The sequence below is a fragment of the Cannabis sativa genome, chromosome X (genome assembly GCF_029168945.1).
Source record: "Cannabis sativa cultivar Pink pepper isolate KNU-18-1 chromosome X, ASM2916894v1, whole genome shotgun sequence".
Lineage (NCBI taxonomy): Eukaryota > Viridiplantae > Streptophyta > Magnoliopsida > Rosales > Cannabaceae > Cannabis > Cannabis sativa.
Window position 1 is genome coordinate 41,009,954 of NC_083610.1, and position 18,340 is coordinate 41,028,293.

Below are 18,340 nucleotides of genomic sequence, written 5' to 3' on the forward strand. Positions count from 1 at the left end.
GGACCCCAAGGTCCGACCATGGGCTGTGGGGTTTTTTTTTTCTTCGGATTTCGAGAGAGAGGCCCGATGGTCGGACCTTGGGGTCCGATGGGGTCCGATGACCTTGGGGTCCGATGGGGTCCGACCATCGGACCCATCGGACCCCAAGGTCCGACCATGGGCTGTGGGGTTTTTTTTTTTTTTTTTTTTCTTCAGATTTCGAGAGAGGCCCGATGGTCGGACCTTGGGGTCCGATTGGGTCGGACCCCATCGGACCCAATGGTCCGACCATCGGGCCTGGTGGGTTTTTTTTTTTTCTTTCTTTCGGTTAGAGAGATGAAGAGAGAAGGGGGCTGAGATGGGTTGCGAGTTCGTCGGAGTGGGTTGCGAGTTCGTCGGAGTGGGTTGCGTGGGTTGTGTGCTAATCGTGGTGGCTGGGTTGTTTTGGGTGTTGGGTTTGTTCGGCTGAGAGAGAGGAAGAGAGAGGGTTTCAAATGAGAGGGGTAATTTAGGAAAATTGGTAAAGTGGTCATATATGACCAATTTTATTAACTTTACATTTAGGAGAAAAATTATTAGATAATTTAAGCATATTAATTCAAATTTCCCTTTGAGTTTAATATTCTGTGACCAGGATCCACTTACACTATTCTAAGAACTCTTTGATGTAACTAAACCTAAGTCATAAAAAAGACACAACCACCATTTTTTTAATCTATGGCATTTGTATCTTGTTCATAGTGGTTTTGACAAGATCAATCTCTGCAAAGAGTTAATATGCCTATATCCACTGAAAGTTGTTCATCTCATTCATAGATGGATGTACATTCAAGGGCGGAGATGAGTTTTTCGTTGTATTCTTAAAACGATAACTCTAGATTATACCTTATGCAAAGAAATTTGAAATGTTTGAAAAATTTCATTAATTTCTAGCAATGGTGGAAAACCATTAAGGTAAGTGGTTAAAGATCTTGCGAACTGATAGGGGTGGAGAAATAGTTAGTAGATATGTAGTTCAAAGATCATTAAATTGATTTTTGAATTGTATCCAAACTTACCTCCCCAGAAATTTCGATTTGCATATTGATGATTAGTTACTAGTTGTTGCCTAAGACCTTCTATGGTAATACAATTTCAGAATGATGTAATGGTTGTATACTTATTGTAAATCATTACTAGATTCATGGATGACCTAATCAGAATCTTAAGAAAAGCTAGAACTGTTAACCATGGTTTGCATGTTTGTTAGCTATTCTAAGTGATTAGGGGTGGACCATCCCATAGTCAATAGATAAGAAAGTGTTTGTTTAAACAAATACTACTTTTCCAAGATAATGACTAAGTCTGAAAATAAAGTAGAAAATAAAGGAGATATTTTTCTTGATTCCAAAAGTGTTCTATCATCTTATATGACATATGATGATCCCACTGCCTCTATTATCTTGTCACAACCGAAGAGGTCAATACCATTTAGTTTTCTTAGACATAATTCACGGTACCTTGTCGTAGTGGGAGAGTTTCTAGGAACTCACCTTCTTATGACTTGGAAGACACTAGTGATTAAAATCCATTGTGAGTTTAAATAAGTAATGGATTGTCAAGATAAGAAACTAAGAAGAAAAGTCAATAGAACTATGGTTTAATCCATTCACATGGACTAACCTAAAGTTTTCTATTACAAGGAAATAAAAGGAAATTTTCGTTTATAAGTCTATTCAATGGACTTAACAAAACTTCCTGTTCCTAGTATTATAGGTTTGAGTTTATCTAAACCTATGGCTTGTGGTATACCTGGTAATTACTTACTCTAATGCAAGCAACTTACTTTAGTAAGATGCTGAAGCATTTTCTTTCTAATGGCAATCTATAGAAGCTTCTCAACTTCTAGGCATAGATTTTATTTATCTAAGGAAAAGTCTCAACTATTCCAGAAAAGATAAAGCCATGAAAGAATTTCTTATATCAACAGTGAGAGGTCTCAGATATGCTTTAGTATGCCTTAGACCAGACACTTGCTGTTGAGTGGGAGTAATGAGTAGGTATCAGATTAATCAACGAGAAGAACATTGAAAGAAAATCAAGTAAATCTTAAGATTAAGAAGAGGAACTATATGTTAGTCAATAAAGGTGTATTTAAAACTCTTAGACTACACCACATCAGATTTCGAGATTTGCCTTTGTGCTAGAAAATCTTTCTGATAAGATGGTAATTACTCTGGGGTGGAATAGTGATTTTAGAGAAGTGTAAAAACCTATCTGAAGTCTCTAGGTCTACCAGAAAGGAACTGAATGTTAAAGCTGCAGGAAAGGTACTTATTCAGTCTAAGGAAAGTTCTATACAACTTTGGCACCATTCCAAATTGCCTTAACTACTAGTGTTAATTTCCTGATTAACAAAAAGTAGTTGCCAAAGGTATAGAATCCAGTATCCCAAAAAGAGTAGACATATAGAGAGGAATTTCACATTATCAATGATTTTGTGTTTAAGGAAGAGTAATGGTAGAGAAAAGGTTGTGTTTAATTCAACCTTTCAGATCCTATTACGAGGAGTTTACTACTACTACACTTGATTTGTATATCAAGATGTTGAGATTATTTGAAATGTACTTTTTGTTTTATATTAGTGCAAGTGGGAGTTTGTTGGGTTTTATGCCCTAAATAAAACTCATTTCAATATAATCAGATTTACTTATTAATATAGATCAAAAATAACATTTAATGTTGCACGGTTCACATGATTTCTTTCATGATTATATGTACATAATGTATGAATTCATCTGAAACCCTTTTCACATACTTGATCCTGTATATTGTGTTGTCAACATATTGGAAAGTAAACATGACTATGTGAATAAAGTTTCCTAGATTTATCAAACACAGGGTTTTACTGATATGATAATCTACAACAGAGTTTACTTGCATTTGGAGAAATGCTATGTTCTTTCCAGAGAATTGGTTAAAGTAAAGCTCAGGTTGGGTGCATGGAGTATGCATCGGAAGGGACCGATATTGAAGTTTGACTTAGATTTATTAAACTTACCGTAATATCTATTCAAGTCAATATCGCCTAGTTGATCCTAGATCAAATGATCTTAATCCTGTTATGATTAGGCTCAATCTCAAGAGGCTATTCATGTTCTTTGATTTGTTAGTTAAGCCTACTTTTGGGTCAGGGTGATACGTACATTTTGGGAACACGGTAGTGGAATTGAGTGGGAGTGCTAACATAAACATGGAATCTATAGCTTCTATCTGGCGAATAGTAAGTAAAGGATGATCTCCTTCGAGCTTGACCAAACGAAAATAAATGGTGGAGTACTCATTTCACATAAGATGAAATATCATTTATACGGGGTTAAGTGTTTTAAGGATAAAATATTTTGTAGGGTGTAACGGTAATCTAATCCCTTTACAGTGTAGATCATTCATATAGAGGATCATTGATCAAATTAGGATTATAACAATGGATAACTAATGATGTGTCTATATGGTGGAACATATAGAGCATTTTATATACTGAGAGTGCAATTCTAAGTTCTATGCGTGCACTACAAGGAAAGGCATTTTTACCGGCGCAGTTCGTCAAATGCGCCGGTAAAGGTTGTCGAGATAAAACAAAATCTGAAATCGCACTTCCATTTAGGCTTTACTTTTGCCGGCGCATTATTGCGCCGGTAAAAGTCTGGTTTTACCGGCGCAATACTGAATATGCGCCGGTAAAAGTTACCAAATGAAGCGCCAACAGGCGCGAGAAGTTTGCCGCCTTTCATTTCATTTATTGTGGAACTTGTTTACTTTTACCGGCGCATAATTGCGCCGGTAAAAGTCTCAAAAAAAGATAGGGAAACTTCCCGCGTGGATTTCCTTGGTAGATGGGAATACTTTTACCGGCGTACCATTGCGCCGGTAAAAGTGTTAAAGGAAACGTGTGGATTTTGATGTGATAAGTGAGAATACTTTTAGCGGCGCAATTGTGCGCCGGTAAAAGTATTTATTGCGCCGGTAAAAGTATTTACTTAAACGCTCGTTTTTGGCTACTTAGGTCAGATTTTAAAAACACTTTTACCGGCGCAATTGGATGCGCCGGTAAAAGTATATATATGAATCAGGAGCACAAAGCCCCCTTCTTCTCCTCCATTTTTCATTTTTTTGCCTAGGTTTTCTCTGAAAACCTCTCAGCCCCCCTCTCTCAATCTCTCTTTAATTCTCTCTCATTCTCTATCAATCTCTCTCAATTTCTAACCCCCCCTCTCAATCCCTCTCAATCCCTCTCTTTTTCTCTTCAAAAAAACCACCACCACCACCTCCAACACCACCACCACCGTCGGCCACCACCACCATCGACGGCGGCCGAGCTACGCCAGCCACCACCGCAGACCACCAAGCCCCACCTCCTCCAATTTATTTAAGGTATTTTTAATTTTTTTAATTTTAATTTTTTTTAATGTTTATATGTATAGATTTGTGTATGTATGTGTGTATTAGTATATGTATGTGTATATGTATGTATTTCTGTATGTATGTGTATGTATATTTATGTGGGTATAAATGTATGTATGTGTATAAATACATGTATGTATGTATATGTATGTGTATGTGGGATTATGTATATATATATGTGTATGTATGTGTATGTGGGTGTGTATATATATGTGTGTATATGTATGTATGTATGTATGTGTGTATGTATTTATGTGTATGTGTATGTGTATGTGGGTGTGGGTGTGTATATATAAGTATGCATGTATTTGTATGTGTATATTGGTGTATGTATATATATATGTATGTATGTAAATAAGTATGCATATATATGTGTGTGTATGTATGTATATATGTATGTAAATATATATGTATATGTGTGTGTATAAGTGTATGTGAGTGTGTGTGAGTGTATGTGTATGTGTATGTGTATGTGTATGTGTATGTGTATGTGTATGTGTATGTGTATGTGTATGTGTATGTGTATGTGTATGTGTATGTGTATGTGTATGTGTATGTGTGTGTGTAAGTTAGTGTAGGGTAATGGATATGTGATAAAATTTTTAAATTTTTATAGGTATTAAATTTTTAATTTGGTTTTACTTTTTTATGGAATTAGGTCCGTGTTCGACCGCTCGGGATTACCGCTAGCTGCCTGCAGTTGTCATTTTTGCACTCGATTCAGGTATGTTTTTTTGCTTTCGCTTAGTATACGTAGCAGTGTTTGTTATTAGTTAATATGTATATGCATGTTAGAGAAGTAGGTTCTGTGATAAAATTGACTGCTGTTGGATGGGTGGATTATTTGTTTGTGTATATATTGTATGGAAATATTTGTTTGTGTTATTTATAGGTATTAAAAATTTTGGGTTTACACTTTTTAAGCCGTTATGCTGCCGAAATTTTAGTAGAAAAAATGTAAAATTAATTGAATGTTGAAATTGAAATTGAAAATATGTAATTAAAAAGTTAGTAAAATAATAATTTTTTTAGGTATTAAAAAAAATATTTTCAATTTAAATAATAAATAATTAGGAAAATATTTAATTATGAAATGTAATATATAATTTTAAATATAATAAAATGATATTATTAGTTTTAATAAGTTAGTAATTTTAATTTAAATAAAAAATGATTAAAAATTAATAAATGATTGAAAAAAAAATTAAAGAATGTAATATATAATTTAAAATGTAATAAAGTGATATTAAATTTTTTAAAAAAGTTAGTAATTTTAATTTAAATAAAAAATGATTTAAAAAATAATAAAAGTGAAAAATGTAATATATAATTTAAAATATGATAAAGTGATATTATAAATTTGAAAAAGTTAGTAATTTTAATTTAATAATAAATTATTAAAAAAATAATAAAAGTGAAAAATGTAATATATAATTTAAAATATAATAAAGTGATATTATAAATTTTAAGAAGTTTGTAATTTTAATTTAAATAATATAGGATTAAACAAATAATAAAAGTGAAAAATGTAATATATAATTTAAAATATAATAAAGTGATATTATAAATTTAAAAAAGTTTGTAATTTTAATTTAAATAATAAAAGTGAAAATGTAATAAAATGATGTTATAATAAGTATAAATGAGCATAAGATATTGTAAAGTATATGATACGATATTGTAAAATAGCATAAAATTAAATTTGTATTATCTTTTCTTGATCTCTTTGGTTATACACCAAAGATAGGATTTAACAAATGTATTTGTATTATCACATAGTGATAATTTTTTAAAAAATTTTACACATCCACGAAATACCTTAGACCCGTTTAGAGAGGCGGAGTCAGTAAGGACTCTTAAATACGCTTTTCCAAATTATAATAAAGTGTTGTATATGTAGTATGTCTACACCAGGTGGCAGCAGTTCGAAAAAGAAAGGGGTCAGAGGTAAATACAAAGGCAAGAATGTTGAGGAGGAGCTCTCCAAAACACAATCTGCCAAGTTACAGATTGAGCTGCACGCAGAGACTGGCACCCCCGTCGGCAAAAACGGAAAAAAATTCAACAATATGGCGAAATGGATGACTCGGATGTCTATCCCCATTAATAAATTCAAATGGGAAGATGTCAGTAGAGCTGACATCAATGCCCTCTGGGATAGACTTGAGGTATGTCTTAATAATTTTTTTAATTTCTAAATTACTATACTCTTATTAAATTGTAATTAATGTATTAATGTGTAACTTTTTGCAGACCAAGTTTGTCCTCCCACGAGATAACCCTACATTCGTAGACTACGGTGAGTACGAGATGTCAAAGGGTTTACGTGACTGGAGGGCAGACTGCAAGAAAAAGTGGATACAAAACATTGAGGAGCTTGGACAGGAGAGGGCCGACATGTCACCTCCTGAGGGAATAACTCAAGAGGTGTGGAGTGACTGCATCGCTTATTGGAGCACAGACAAACAAAAGGTACATTTTTTTTTTAAATTTCTAATTTTAGTAATGTTTAATTTATATAGTCAATAATAAATAATTAATTGTTAGAAAAATTATTAATTTCAGGCGAGAGCAGCGAAAAATAAAGAAAGTCGGGGTAAGATGAAATTTCTAGGAGGCTGGGGCTCCAAGCCTATTGTTTCACATGTTGTCGAGGGGGTAAGTTTATATTTAACTATCATTCATTTAAATTTTTCTAGTAAAATAACAATACTAATATATTTTCTCTTGAAAATAGGCTAACCCCGACACAGGAGAACTGCCAACTGCGGTGGAAACTTTTCAAAAGTTTCACCATAAAGGCAACAATTGGCGCAACGAGTACGCACAACAAGCTTACGTAAGTTTACATTTTAATTCAATTTTTATTTATTTCTTTCAATTTATTTTGTATTAAAATTAACCATTTAACTTATTTGTTTGTTTTAGGAGCAAATGGTTGAAATAGCGGCAACTCAACCAGCGCCCACTGAAGATGAGCCCGATGAGCCTGCTGTCGATCCTACACAGTACCCCCGAGACTTACCTGTTATGACGCAAGTACTCGGGGAACGATCTCGACATCTTAGAGGCTTTGGCCATCTCCCCAGACTGAAGGGAGTTGGGGCCAAAAGAGCACCTGCCACGCATCCTTCAGCCCCACCGACTGTTACAATGGAACAGTACGAGGCTTTACAGAAAAAGTGGAGGAAGCGGAGCAGACAACTCAACATACGAGGCAGCAGTATGAGACACAACAACTCTACCTCAGACGATTCCAAGATCAGTTTGAGTATCTTTCTCGAGCTGTGCCGGGTTTCAACTTGCCTCCCATGGATCTTCCACCATTGCCCACTCCTGGTGCTGGATCGTCGGCTGCTCCTGGTGCTGGATCGTCATCGCAGCCTCCCGAGACTCAGAGAAACAACGATGACGACATTACCCGCCTATAGAACTGTACTTTTTTTTATTATCCGGTTCGAACATTTAACATTTTGTTTATATACTGATTTTAGTAGAACATAATATAATTAATGTTCGTTTATCTTTTAATGTAAATTATGTTGGTTTTTTTGTTAATATAATATTATAATTATTTTAAAAAAATTAATTAATTATATTTAATTAATTAATATTATAATTAATTAAATATAATTAATTAATTTTTTTTAAAAATAAAAATTAATACTTTTGCCGGCGCATTTTTGCGCCGGTAAAAGTAGCCAAAAACTATTGGCGCCAACCGTCAGATTGGCGCCAATAGTTTTGCCGGCGCACTATTGCGCCGGCAAAACTTTATCAAAGCAGGTTCATAGCGAATAAGGGCATTTTTTAACACCGGCGCTTATTTTTTACCGGCGTGATTTCTCGTTTTTTTGAGTAATATATCGGGAAATGCCTATTGATTCCTTATTCACGCGGTTTCGAACACAACTGGTACATTCCAAAATAATCGTTACTCGGGCATCTTTACCCCTAGCCATGAACCTCCTTTGGGTTTTTGATTGATTCAACTCTTCTATTTTTCTATTTTCCAATCTGAAGCGAAGAAGAAGAAAGGAAGGAAAAAAATAGAAGTTGCTAACTTGAAATCCAATTATTAAAGATTTCGTTGCAATCAATATAGTAATAATAAGTAATATAAAAATTTCTACTTAAATATTTAATTTAGTATTTAGAATTTATAATCGCTGTACAATATTGAAGTTTTTTGTATGATATTGTTGCCACAGCTAGTCCATTTTCTTTCTCATTCTATTATTAATTAAATATTAATTAAATTTTTAGCCTGGAAACCCAAGTTCTTAGTTTCACGCGGGTCAATCCGCTTTTATTCTTTTTCGAATTTATTTTGAATTCTAAAAATTAAGATAAGAAGAGAAGGGGAGGGATTAGTCACAAATTTTTGATTGTATCTCTAATTTAATTTTCGTCACCCCTTCCCAATTACTATCATTAAAAAAAGGGGAATATCAACGCATCCGGAAATAAACGATTGATCTCTATCAATAATCCTGCTAAAGACCCAAACCATATAGTACTTACTACCGGTGCCACGGAAAGATATGTTTTTAGATCTCGCATTTAAAATCCTCCTTCTTTTTATTCCTTTTACCGGCGCATTTACTCTACGCGCCGGTAAAAAGTCTTTTACCGACCAAGCTTCCCAGATAAGCTTTGCCGGCGCAGTTAGTGTACTTTCACTACAAGAAAATGGGTCCTTTACCTACAAACAATAAGTGTAGGTACAAATCTGCTTAATGTAGGGAAAGATATTTACCTACAAATAAACAAATAATTTACAATTGTAGGTAAAAGATTGTGGAGAAAGATCTTTACCTACAATTATTTCTATCTGTAGGGAAAAAAATTGGTGGACCCCACTTGTCTTAGTTGATGATGATGAGTAAGCAAGTGATGTGGATTATGAAGTGTCATCCTATGTGGCAGCTGACATGGATTGCCACATAGGATGCATATTACATATGTGTCATCCACATGTCAACTCATTATTAGGCCACATGAGCACATGTGGCATATTTTAATGTCCATGTGGCACATTATGATATGTTCACATAGCACATTCTAATAGGCTCACGTGGCAAAATATCATAAGGACATATGGAATATTAGAGGGCCACGTGTCAAAATTGTATTGAGCTACCTAACTAATATTATGTGTATGTAAAAATATTCTTAAGTGTAGATAAATACACTATAAGTGTAGGTAAAGAATTATCCAAAATAATATTAATTTTCTTATAAATAATTAAATAAATACACTATAACAATGAGAATAATTAGTTCATTCATTAAAAATAATGACAAAATAGCTAATTGAGCTCAATATTCATGTTCCAACATTTGATAAAGTTCAAACCATTTTAAAAATTCAAAATAATAAATAAAATGTAACAAAACCTAGCTATCATATTGTTGCTCTTGTATTTCAGATGAATCTCTATTACGTGCACCTGATGCTTGATCAGATGGAGGTACATTAGGTGGAGGCATGAGATTGTTATGGTGAAGAATGTCTACGACAAGGCTAAGTCGTTCATTAGTACTATCAAGACGGTTATATGCTTCATTAAGTTTTTGGAGTAATTCTTCAAATGTTGGATATTCAGGTTGGGTAGTATTGCGTTGTGAAGTACCACTTGCACCATTAAAAGACCGCCCCCACCCTCGCAAGTGTACAGAACGACGTCCAAGAATACGTTCCATAATATTTTTATCAGACAACTCTTCTGGAGTGTGTTGATCCCTTAAAGCTTTCATTTCATTCTAAGTATATAATTTTATTAGTTAGTATTTAAACATCATAAAACTTATCAAAATTTTAAATTTAATAAATAAATTACTTACATATAATGTCTCAAGATCTGGTCCAGTCTATCCCTTTTCTATATCATAATGTTTCAAACGCCATGTTTCAATTTGACCTGTGGAAGAAGCTAAGTCCATTCCACGTCGAATGTGGTGTCGTGGTGTAGAGACTGATCCATTTCTTGATTCCCACTTTCTTTTAGATCGGTTGTTAGTATTCTTTAATGCTCTTTCCTAAAATAAATAAATAAACTAATGAGATGTAACAATAATTTAAAAGACAACAATACATTAGATTATTAACACAGTGATTGTAGTTGAAACATAAAGTAAGAGGTTGTTTAGTAATATATTTAGAGCTTCTTCAAAACTTTTAAAAATTAAATATTGAACAAATTGAATAATAGAAAAAGTTTCTCATTGGCATAACATATGTTAACCATATATCCAATAAAAATGACAGCATTTAAAAAAAATTAGACTATTCATTTGTCCCAATGATACAGAAAGACGAGTGAACCTCCAAGCAGATGATACAAATAATACAATAATTAAGATGATAAAATGAAAATCAATAAGAACAACTCATAATGACATAAAATACCAATAAATTCTATTTTTGCATATTTAATTTCAACTAATAGAAATGACATAATTAATTTAAGTCCTATCAGATAACAAAGCGAGAGAGAATATATATACCATGGGTGTTAGAGACATAAATATGTGTTATCTTATACTATATGAGCAGAAAATGAAACTAATTTATCTAGATTCAACATATTGAAGAAGAAGAAATAAGAAAAACTCTAAACAACATCAAATTAAATTTACAGTCAATAATTTCAATATAATTACCTTAAATGCAGGGGTGCACCAACGATCACACAATATCTCCCAATCTTCTTGGTGGTCATCTTTTAGATCTGGATGTCGCTTTCTCTTGGCCATCTCAACATCCTCTTCTCCTCCAATTTCTTTAAAATATGTATGTAACTTATATTTGTGACTCCTCCAGGCTTTTCTCATTTGCTCATCAATACACTTAATAGTTATTTCATCAAGCAAATCAATATCATATGTTTCCTATAAATATGAAATACAATTAATTTTGAATTTAAATATTATATTTAAATATATATATATACATTGAACACTTTGGAGTCTGTCGGAGTGAGTAAATTTTTTAATAAAATTCAAAATGATTAATGTACTAGGTTGGTAAGAAAATTATTTTTAGCCCTGCTTCAATAGAGAGCAATAAAAAGGAATCCCAATATAATAATGAACATAAATACATAATGACAAATATTGTATCATTTAGCCCTATAAACTTTTAATTCAGTCTTAATAGAAAAGATATCCAAAAATAACTTACCAAAAGATAATGTCGCAATGGTGCTCTAATTTCCTCAGGAACCACTCTCCATTCCTTGTAATGAAATGAACCATGATTACGAACAATAAATCCAATGTCATTATTAAATCTCTCAGCATTGGTGCAAATTGGTTGACGACACTCCTCATCAAAAGTGACAGGCAACTTTCCATTAGCCGATGCCTTAGCAATGCTAGCAGTTTTCACGCCACGAGTAAGCCCACGTGATTTATTAACCGATACAGATTGTCCTACATTGATTTTTTTTTTTAGTAAAAATAATAAAAATTCAAAACAACTAAATGTAAAATATATTAGACATACCTGATTGTGTTTGAGAAGCAACACTATCATCTTCACTATGTCCAGTAGAGTGTGTGGTGCATTCAGGTGGTTGAATATGTGCTGTAGACTCTGTGATAGGTCCTATATTTGAATATATATTTTTTTTTAAATATAAAACAATTAAAATTTAAAACAACTAAATGCTAAATATAATAAAGATACTTGATTGTGTTTGAGAAGCAATACTATCATCTTGAGTCTGTCCAAGTTGTTGACTCTCTCCAGTGGAGTGTGTGGAGCATCTAGTTGGTTGACTGTGTACAACAGAATGTGTGGTGGATCTTGGTAGTTGACTTTGTACATTAGAACGTGGTGTGCGTCCAATTGGTTGACTCTGTAAAATAGAGTGTGTGGCGTGTTCAGGCAGTTGATTCTGTATAGTAGAACGAGTGGTGCGACGTCCAGGTGTCATAACATTAATAGTCTGATCAATTTGTGGGTTATGTGCAGTAGAACGAGTGGTGCGACGTCCAGGTGCCATGGAAACAATTCTTCATATAACAAAACAATATAAAAGATATTAAGAGTATTGTGGACTATGAACATTAAGAAGATAGCCCCATCATGGAATATTAAGATTTATATAACAATATTAAGATTCATATAACAATTTAAAATATTAAGATTTATTAAGATAACAAACTAGTAACATATATTTGATAAAACTAACTATGAATTAAGATTCTCCACTATTATCAAATTCCATTTCAAGTATGTCATCATCACTTGAACAAAATAACTCATCATCACTTGACAAAACTACGTCATTATTGAAGAAGATAGTCCCATAATCAAATAAGCAAATAGATAAGCATGTAAAACACAAAAAGATGAGAATAAAGATAAAATAAGCAACTAAGACAAATTGCATCACTGCAAGGTTTCTCTAATTTTAACAAAATTGGTAACACTCAACCAAATTGAAAGAAACCCAAAAAGAAAAATGAACAACACATCATAGTAATTAATGATAATTATACATAGATAGTAATATATATATATATATGTTCTAATACCTTGTTTTCGTCAATTTTTGTAATTTACCTTTTAATTTTGTTGAAAAAGTGAAAACTTAATTGTTCCAATATATCTTTGCTTTTTCATGTTCTACCTTTGGATCAAAACAATTGATTAACTTTTCTTATTATACGCTGGGCTAATGGGTCCGAAGAGCAATTATATCTCAATAACCAAATCATGTTGTAACCACAATAATTTTTCTCTTTGGTTTAATCATTCTTTTTTTTGTTTATCTGCAATGATTTTTCTCTTTTGTCCCACCCCCTTTCTTTTCAATTTATCTTTTATGCATGATTTGTGGATTTGGGATTTAGACACTAAGAACAACGAATTAAATTCCTTATTATTATTATAGCTGGTCCAACTCAAGGGGAATAAGATCAAAAAATTAGAATAAAATCATATTACAGTGAGATAAAAGTTAATCAAACCTGAGAGAATAAGGAGGAAACACAAGTCACACTGAGAGAAGCTTGACGGCGGGATAAGCTTGATGAAGATATTTAGACTTCAAAGGGAAATCGGAGCGAATGATCTGTGAAGAATAAGAAGAAGAAAATAATTTAGGGTAAAAAAGAATTAGTGCATGTTTAGCATCATAACTGAAAAACTGTTTTTTGTTTTTAAAAACAGAAAATTGTTTTCTGAAAACAATTTGGCTTGTTTGGCCTTGTTTTTTGAAAACAGTTTTCAGAAAACAAAGTTACAAAAAACAAGAATTTTGAAAACAACAAAATGTTGTTTTCTGTTTAAAAAACCAATTCACTTTTGGTCAGTATTGTTTTTTAAAAACACTAACCAAACATGACTTGTTTTTAAAAACTTCAAAACCTATTTTTTGTTCTCATTTCCAAAAATAATTTTTTGAAAACAAAAAACAGAAAACAATACCAAACATGCTCTTAGTTTTTTTTTAGGGAAAGAGGAGCCAATGATATGTGAAAATGATGTATTTTCATTATTTTTTTCCTTTAATCTATTGACACATAATCTTAAGGTATACACATGTCTAATAAATTACAGGATGAAATGTCATTTTTTATCCACGTGTGACATCTCCTTCCTATGTTGGCAGACATGTCATTTTTATTTAATTAAAAAATAAAAAAAAATCTAAAAAACTATTCAATTGAGCGGCAACTTGTTTTTTTTCATAAAAATTTGAGCGGAAATTTTTGGCTCCAAATCAAAATAACACTCCCACAATTATATTTGTATGGAAAGTTAATTAGCTACACATATATTCATAGAAAGTAAATATAACTCCACCTGGAAATAATTCTCAGTAAGTTTACCTACAGATATTATGACGCATAAATTATTGGTATGTGAAACATATTTTTATGTACAAATATGTATTTGTAGGAAAGATATTTGTAGATAAAGGTCTGATTTCTTGTAGTGTTTTGCCGGCGCAAAAATGCGCCGGCAAAAGTTGGTTTTCTTGTAGTGGTGGATTCAACGAAGAATTAATAAGTCAGTGAATTTAGGTTATAAATTTTTGATCTGCTTATTGGAAGCTCGGTTATATAGACCCATGGTCCCCCCACTAGAGATAATATTGCTTGTAAGACTCATATAATTGGTTTTGATTAATCAATTATAATTCTCAATTTAGACTATGTCCATTTGTGAATTTTTCACTAAGTAAGGGCGAAATTGTAAAGAAAGAGTTTTAGGGGCATATTTGTTAATTATGATACTTTGTATGGTTCAATTAATAAATATGATAAATAAAAATATTAATTAATAATTATTTATACTTATTAAATAATTAGAATTGGCATTTAAATAGTTGAATTTGAAAATTGGCGTTTTTGAAAAAATGAGATGCAGAAATAATAAAACTGTAAAATTGCAAAAAGTGAGGCCCAAATCCATATTGTATAGGGTCGGCCACTTTTATAGGGTTTTTCATCTGATATTTTCATAATTTTAATGCCAAATAATTCAAACCTAACCCTAGTGGAATGCTATAAATAGATAGTGAAGGCTTTAGGAAATTTACACTTAACTTTCTACTTTTTCTTTCGGAGAAAAACCTGAGCCTTCTCTCTCTAAACCCTAGCCGCCACCTCTTCTCTTTCTTCTTCCTTGAAATTTCGAAACACTTAGTGATTAGAGTAGTGCCCACACACAGCAAGTGATACCTCAATCATAGTGAGGAAGATCGTGAAGAAAGACATTCAACAAGAAGGAGTTTCAGCACTAAAGAAGGAGAAAAAGAGATCCAGGTTCAGATCTTGATAATACTCTGCGACAGAAAGGATACAAGGGTTAGAGATCTAAACGGAAGGAGTCATATTATTCCACTGCACCCAATGTAAGGTTTCTAATACTTTATGTGTCTTTATTTCATAATCGTTTTAGAAGTTCATATTTAGGGTGTTAATCAACGTACTTGTGAGTAGATCTAAGATCCTGGTAAAATAATTTCCAACAATTCATACTTACACACTTATTGTCTTAACCCTAACTCATACATACTATATTTTTTTAATAAATAAACAATTATTCATATAATTAATAATCATGCTTTTCTTATGACATTATATCTTCTAGATGCTCATATGCTGGCTATAACGAAGAGTAGTAAAGATTTAATCACAGAAGTAGTTAAGTATTTACTCGCAATACTTACTGCAGCACAAGTCAAGCTTGTCTTTGGCAATGATTGTACATGTTCGGTCGGTCTATAGAAAGTTTAAAGCCCTTGGCGCTCTAATACCAAATTTTAATGGCCTAACAATAGGAACGTCACATACTGCAAACATACATTAATCTCGCTAATACGGGATATATTAGAGCCAAGAGCAAAAATTAAACTTTAAAATACAAAATAAACATACCATATAAGAATATAGTCTATAAACACAATATACCGTAAAATTACGATTCTTACCTTTCCCGGGTCAAAATTACAAAAATGTCCTCGACACACAAAAGGGTCTTAAAATGCAATAAATTACAATAATTCTACATAATAAATTATATAATAATATAACTTCTCATTTATACTTAATTAACTTAGTTTAGAGTTGTTAATAAAGAGTTACCAATTCAATTTCTAACTTTAGGGTCTTACACTAACTCATGAAACAAACCCCTGATTCTTTAGGATCTGGTGTTAGAGGTATGTCACATTGGATTGAACCCGAAGAGTTAACCTCGTGACACCCCTTGGACTACTCGTTTGAGAAACCCAGGGGACGTCCGTTTATGCCTTCTCAAATGCTTGATAAGTTGGATGAGTTAACTTTTTGGATTTATCGGTCCAACTGTAACTGAATATTGATTAAATCTGGACCTCCCGTTTGGATCTCTTCGGACCGGGTCATTGGTCTTTTTGGGCTTTGTGGACGAGTCTGTAAGTTAGGACACTAAATGCACACGTGTCACCTGTTCAGACATGCGAAAAAGGGGCATGTTTTCAACTATTGTTATCGATGGGGGATACTTTGGTCACACAAAAAGTTCAAAATATATAAATACACATAAATTATAGATCAACGAGAGGAAAAAAAAACTTATTTAACGTAGCACATTTACTAAATTATAATTAGAATTGGAGTAATCGATAGAAGAAATGAATCATATTAAAATATAAAATAATCAGAAATAATATTTTATTATATTATTTACTAAATTGGCCGAAAAAGAAATTATAATCATTTTATTTTGCTTACATAAATAAAAAAGATAATCGAGAATGATTTAATTTGACTATTTTTTATTTATAGATTTTTTAATAGTATATTTGTCTTAAAATTTTTAATTGATAAAACTGAAATAATATAAATTAAGTTAAGGAAAGCGAAATGTATTCTTTATCGAAATTAAGGGATAACATTTTCTTTTATTTTTTTTTCCTAATTTGTGTTGATCCTACTAATTTCTCCAATTCTAAAATTTAGTAAACAAACTAATAAGAATCATACCATCTCCATGCATAGGGTAAAATATGTGCTAAATTTGACATTAAAAAGTTATTAAATGCTATATTTGGTACACATTTTATAATTGTGCTCCAATATATAATAGAAATTAAAATACAAATTAACATAAAAAAAAAAAACAAGAGTAATTTACGGCATAAATATCTAAGTTTAACTTTTAGTTGCAAATAAATTCTTAAGTTTAATTTTTGGCGGTAATAATAACTAAGTTATATTTTTTTGAACTCTGTAGGTACCTAACCGTTAAAATATTATGTCATTATCCACGTGTCATTTTCTTATTGGTATATTTTAATTAATTTTTTTTTAAAAAAAAAGATAAAAATTTAATGACTTGGACCAATTAGAAATTACCACGTGGTAATTTACTTAACAATTAACAGTCAGGTACCTACAAAAGTTTACTACAAAAAACTACTACTTTTAGTGACAACTTTTTAGTTACAACATAAATTTTTTGTGACTAAATGTGACTTTTAGTCACAAAAAAATGTTACTTGTGACTAAAACATAGTATTTAGTTACAAGTTGTCACTAATTTAGTTTTAGTCACAACCAGTATTGTGACTAAAAATATATTTAGTCACAACAAATTGTAATTTTTGTGACTAATACTTTTAGCCACGGACCTTTTAGTCACAACAAAAGAATCATGATTTATAATTAGTCACAAGTTTTTCACTTTCAGTTACAAATTTTGTTGTGACTAAAAGTAAGATTTTTTGTAGTGCATAATTATAACTTAGGTATTATTACCGCAAAAAATTAAACTTAAGTATTTATTTGCAACTATGAGTTAAACTTAGGTATTTATGCTGCAAATTACTCAAAAAATAATTATCATTAATGATAATTAATATATTAAATATATTATTTTTTTAAAAAAAATAATAGCATTATTGTAATTAAAAAATATTATTAAAGCAAGTCATTAATGCTAACTAAATGACAATAATGTAAAAAAATGCATTAATTGTGTATCAAATATGACCTAATGCTATATCTTGTGCTAATTAAATTTAACCTAATTTTTACTAAATAATAATATCTTTTATAAAACTGTCAAAATATAGCATTACTTACACCATTAAAGATGCTCTCAATGCCATACAATTCATTATTATTTCCCTTAAATTAACATGCACATTCCATTGGCAGGAGAAGCTGTTAATTAATAAATAAATTACAATTATATTTACATATTTTGCATTACTCTTTTTGAAAATTGTTAAAAGGTAATACTGATTTCTAGCACTCTCCTCGATGTCATAATTAAGTATTGAATTTCATATAACTTAAGAAAATAGCTTTTAAATAATATCGCTAACTATAATTGTGAGGCACCACCTATGAAAAGTGCTTGTCACCACTAGTGCTCAATAACAATACTCCTCTCTTTTTCTACACACAAAGG

General features: G+C 31.6%; 1 protein-coding gene across 1 annotated transcript; it reads left to right on the forward strand.

Annotated features, from left to right (window-relative positions):
* The first annotated feature begins 3,885 nt into the window (after positions 1-3,885).
* On the forward strand, positions 3,886-7,850 carry LOC115718935 (uncharacterized). Its single transcript, XM_061106022.1, has 5 exons — positions 3,886-5,143; positions 6,320-7,077; positions 7,157-7,258; positions 7,348-7,601; positions 7,670-7,850. The coding sequence occupies exons 2-5, from the start codon at positions 7,021-7,023 to the stop codon at positions 7,848-7,850; spliced, it is 594 nt and encodes a 197-aa protein (XP_060962005.1). The 5' UTR covers positions 3,886-5,143; positions 6,320-7,020.
* Positions 7,851-18,340: the final 10,490 nt, after the last annotated feature.

What these genes read in the sequence shown, in the direction of transcription:
- LOC115718935 (XM_061106022.1), top strand. Translation starts at nt 7,021, where the DNA reads ATGAAATTTCTAGGAGGCTGGGGCTCCAAGCCTATTGTTTCACATGTT. An exon ending in TTTCACATGTTGTCGAGGGG is followed by an intron (nt 7,078 to 7,156) that starts GTAAGTTTATAT and finishes TCTTGAAAATAG; the next exon opens with GCTAACCCCGACACAGGAGA. An exon ending in TACGAGGCTTTACAGAAAAA is followed by an intron (nt 7,602 to 7,669) that starts GTGGAGGAAGCG and finishes ACTCTACCTCAG; the next exon opens with ACGATTCCAAGATCAGTTTG.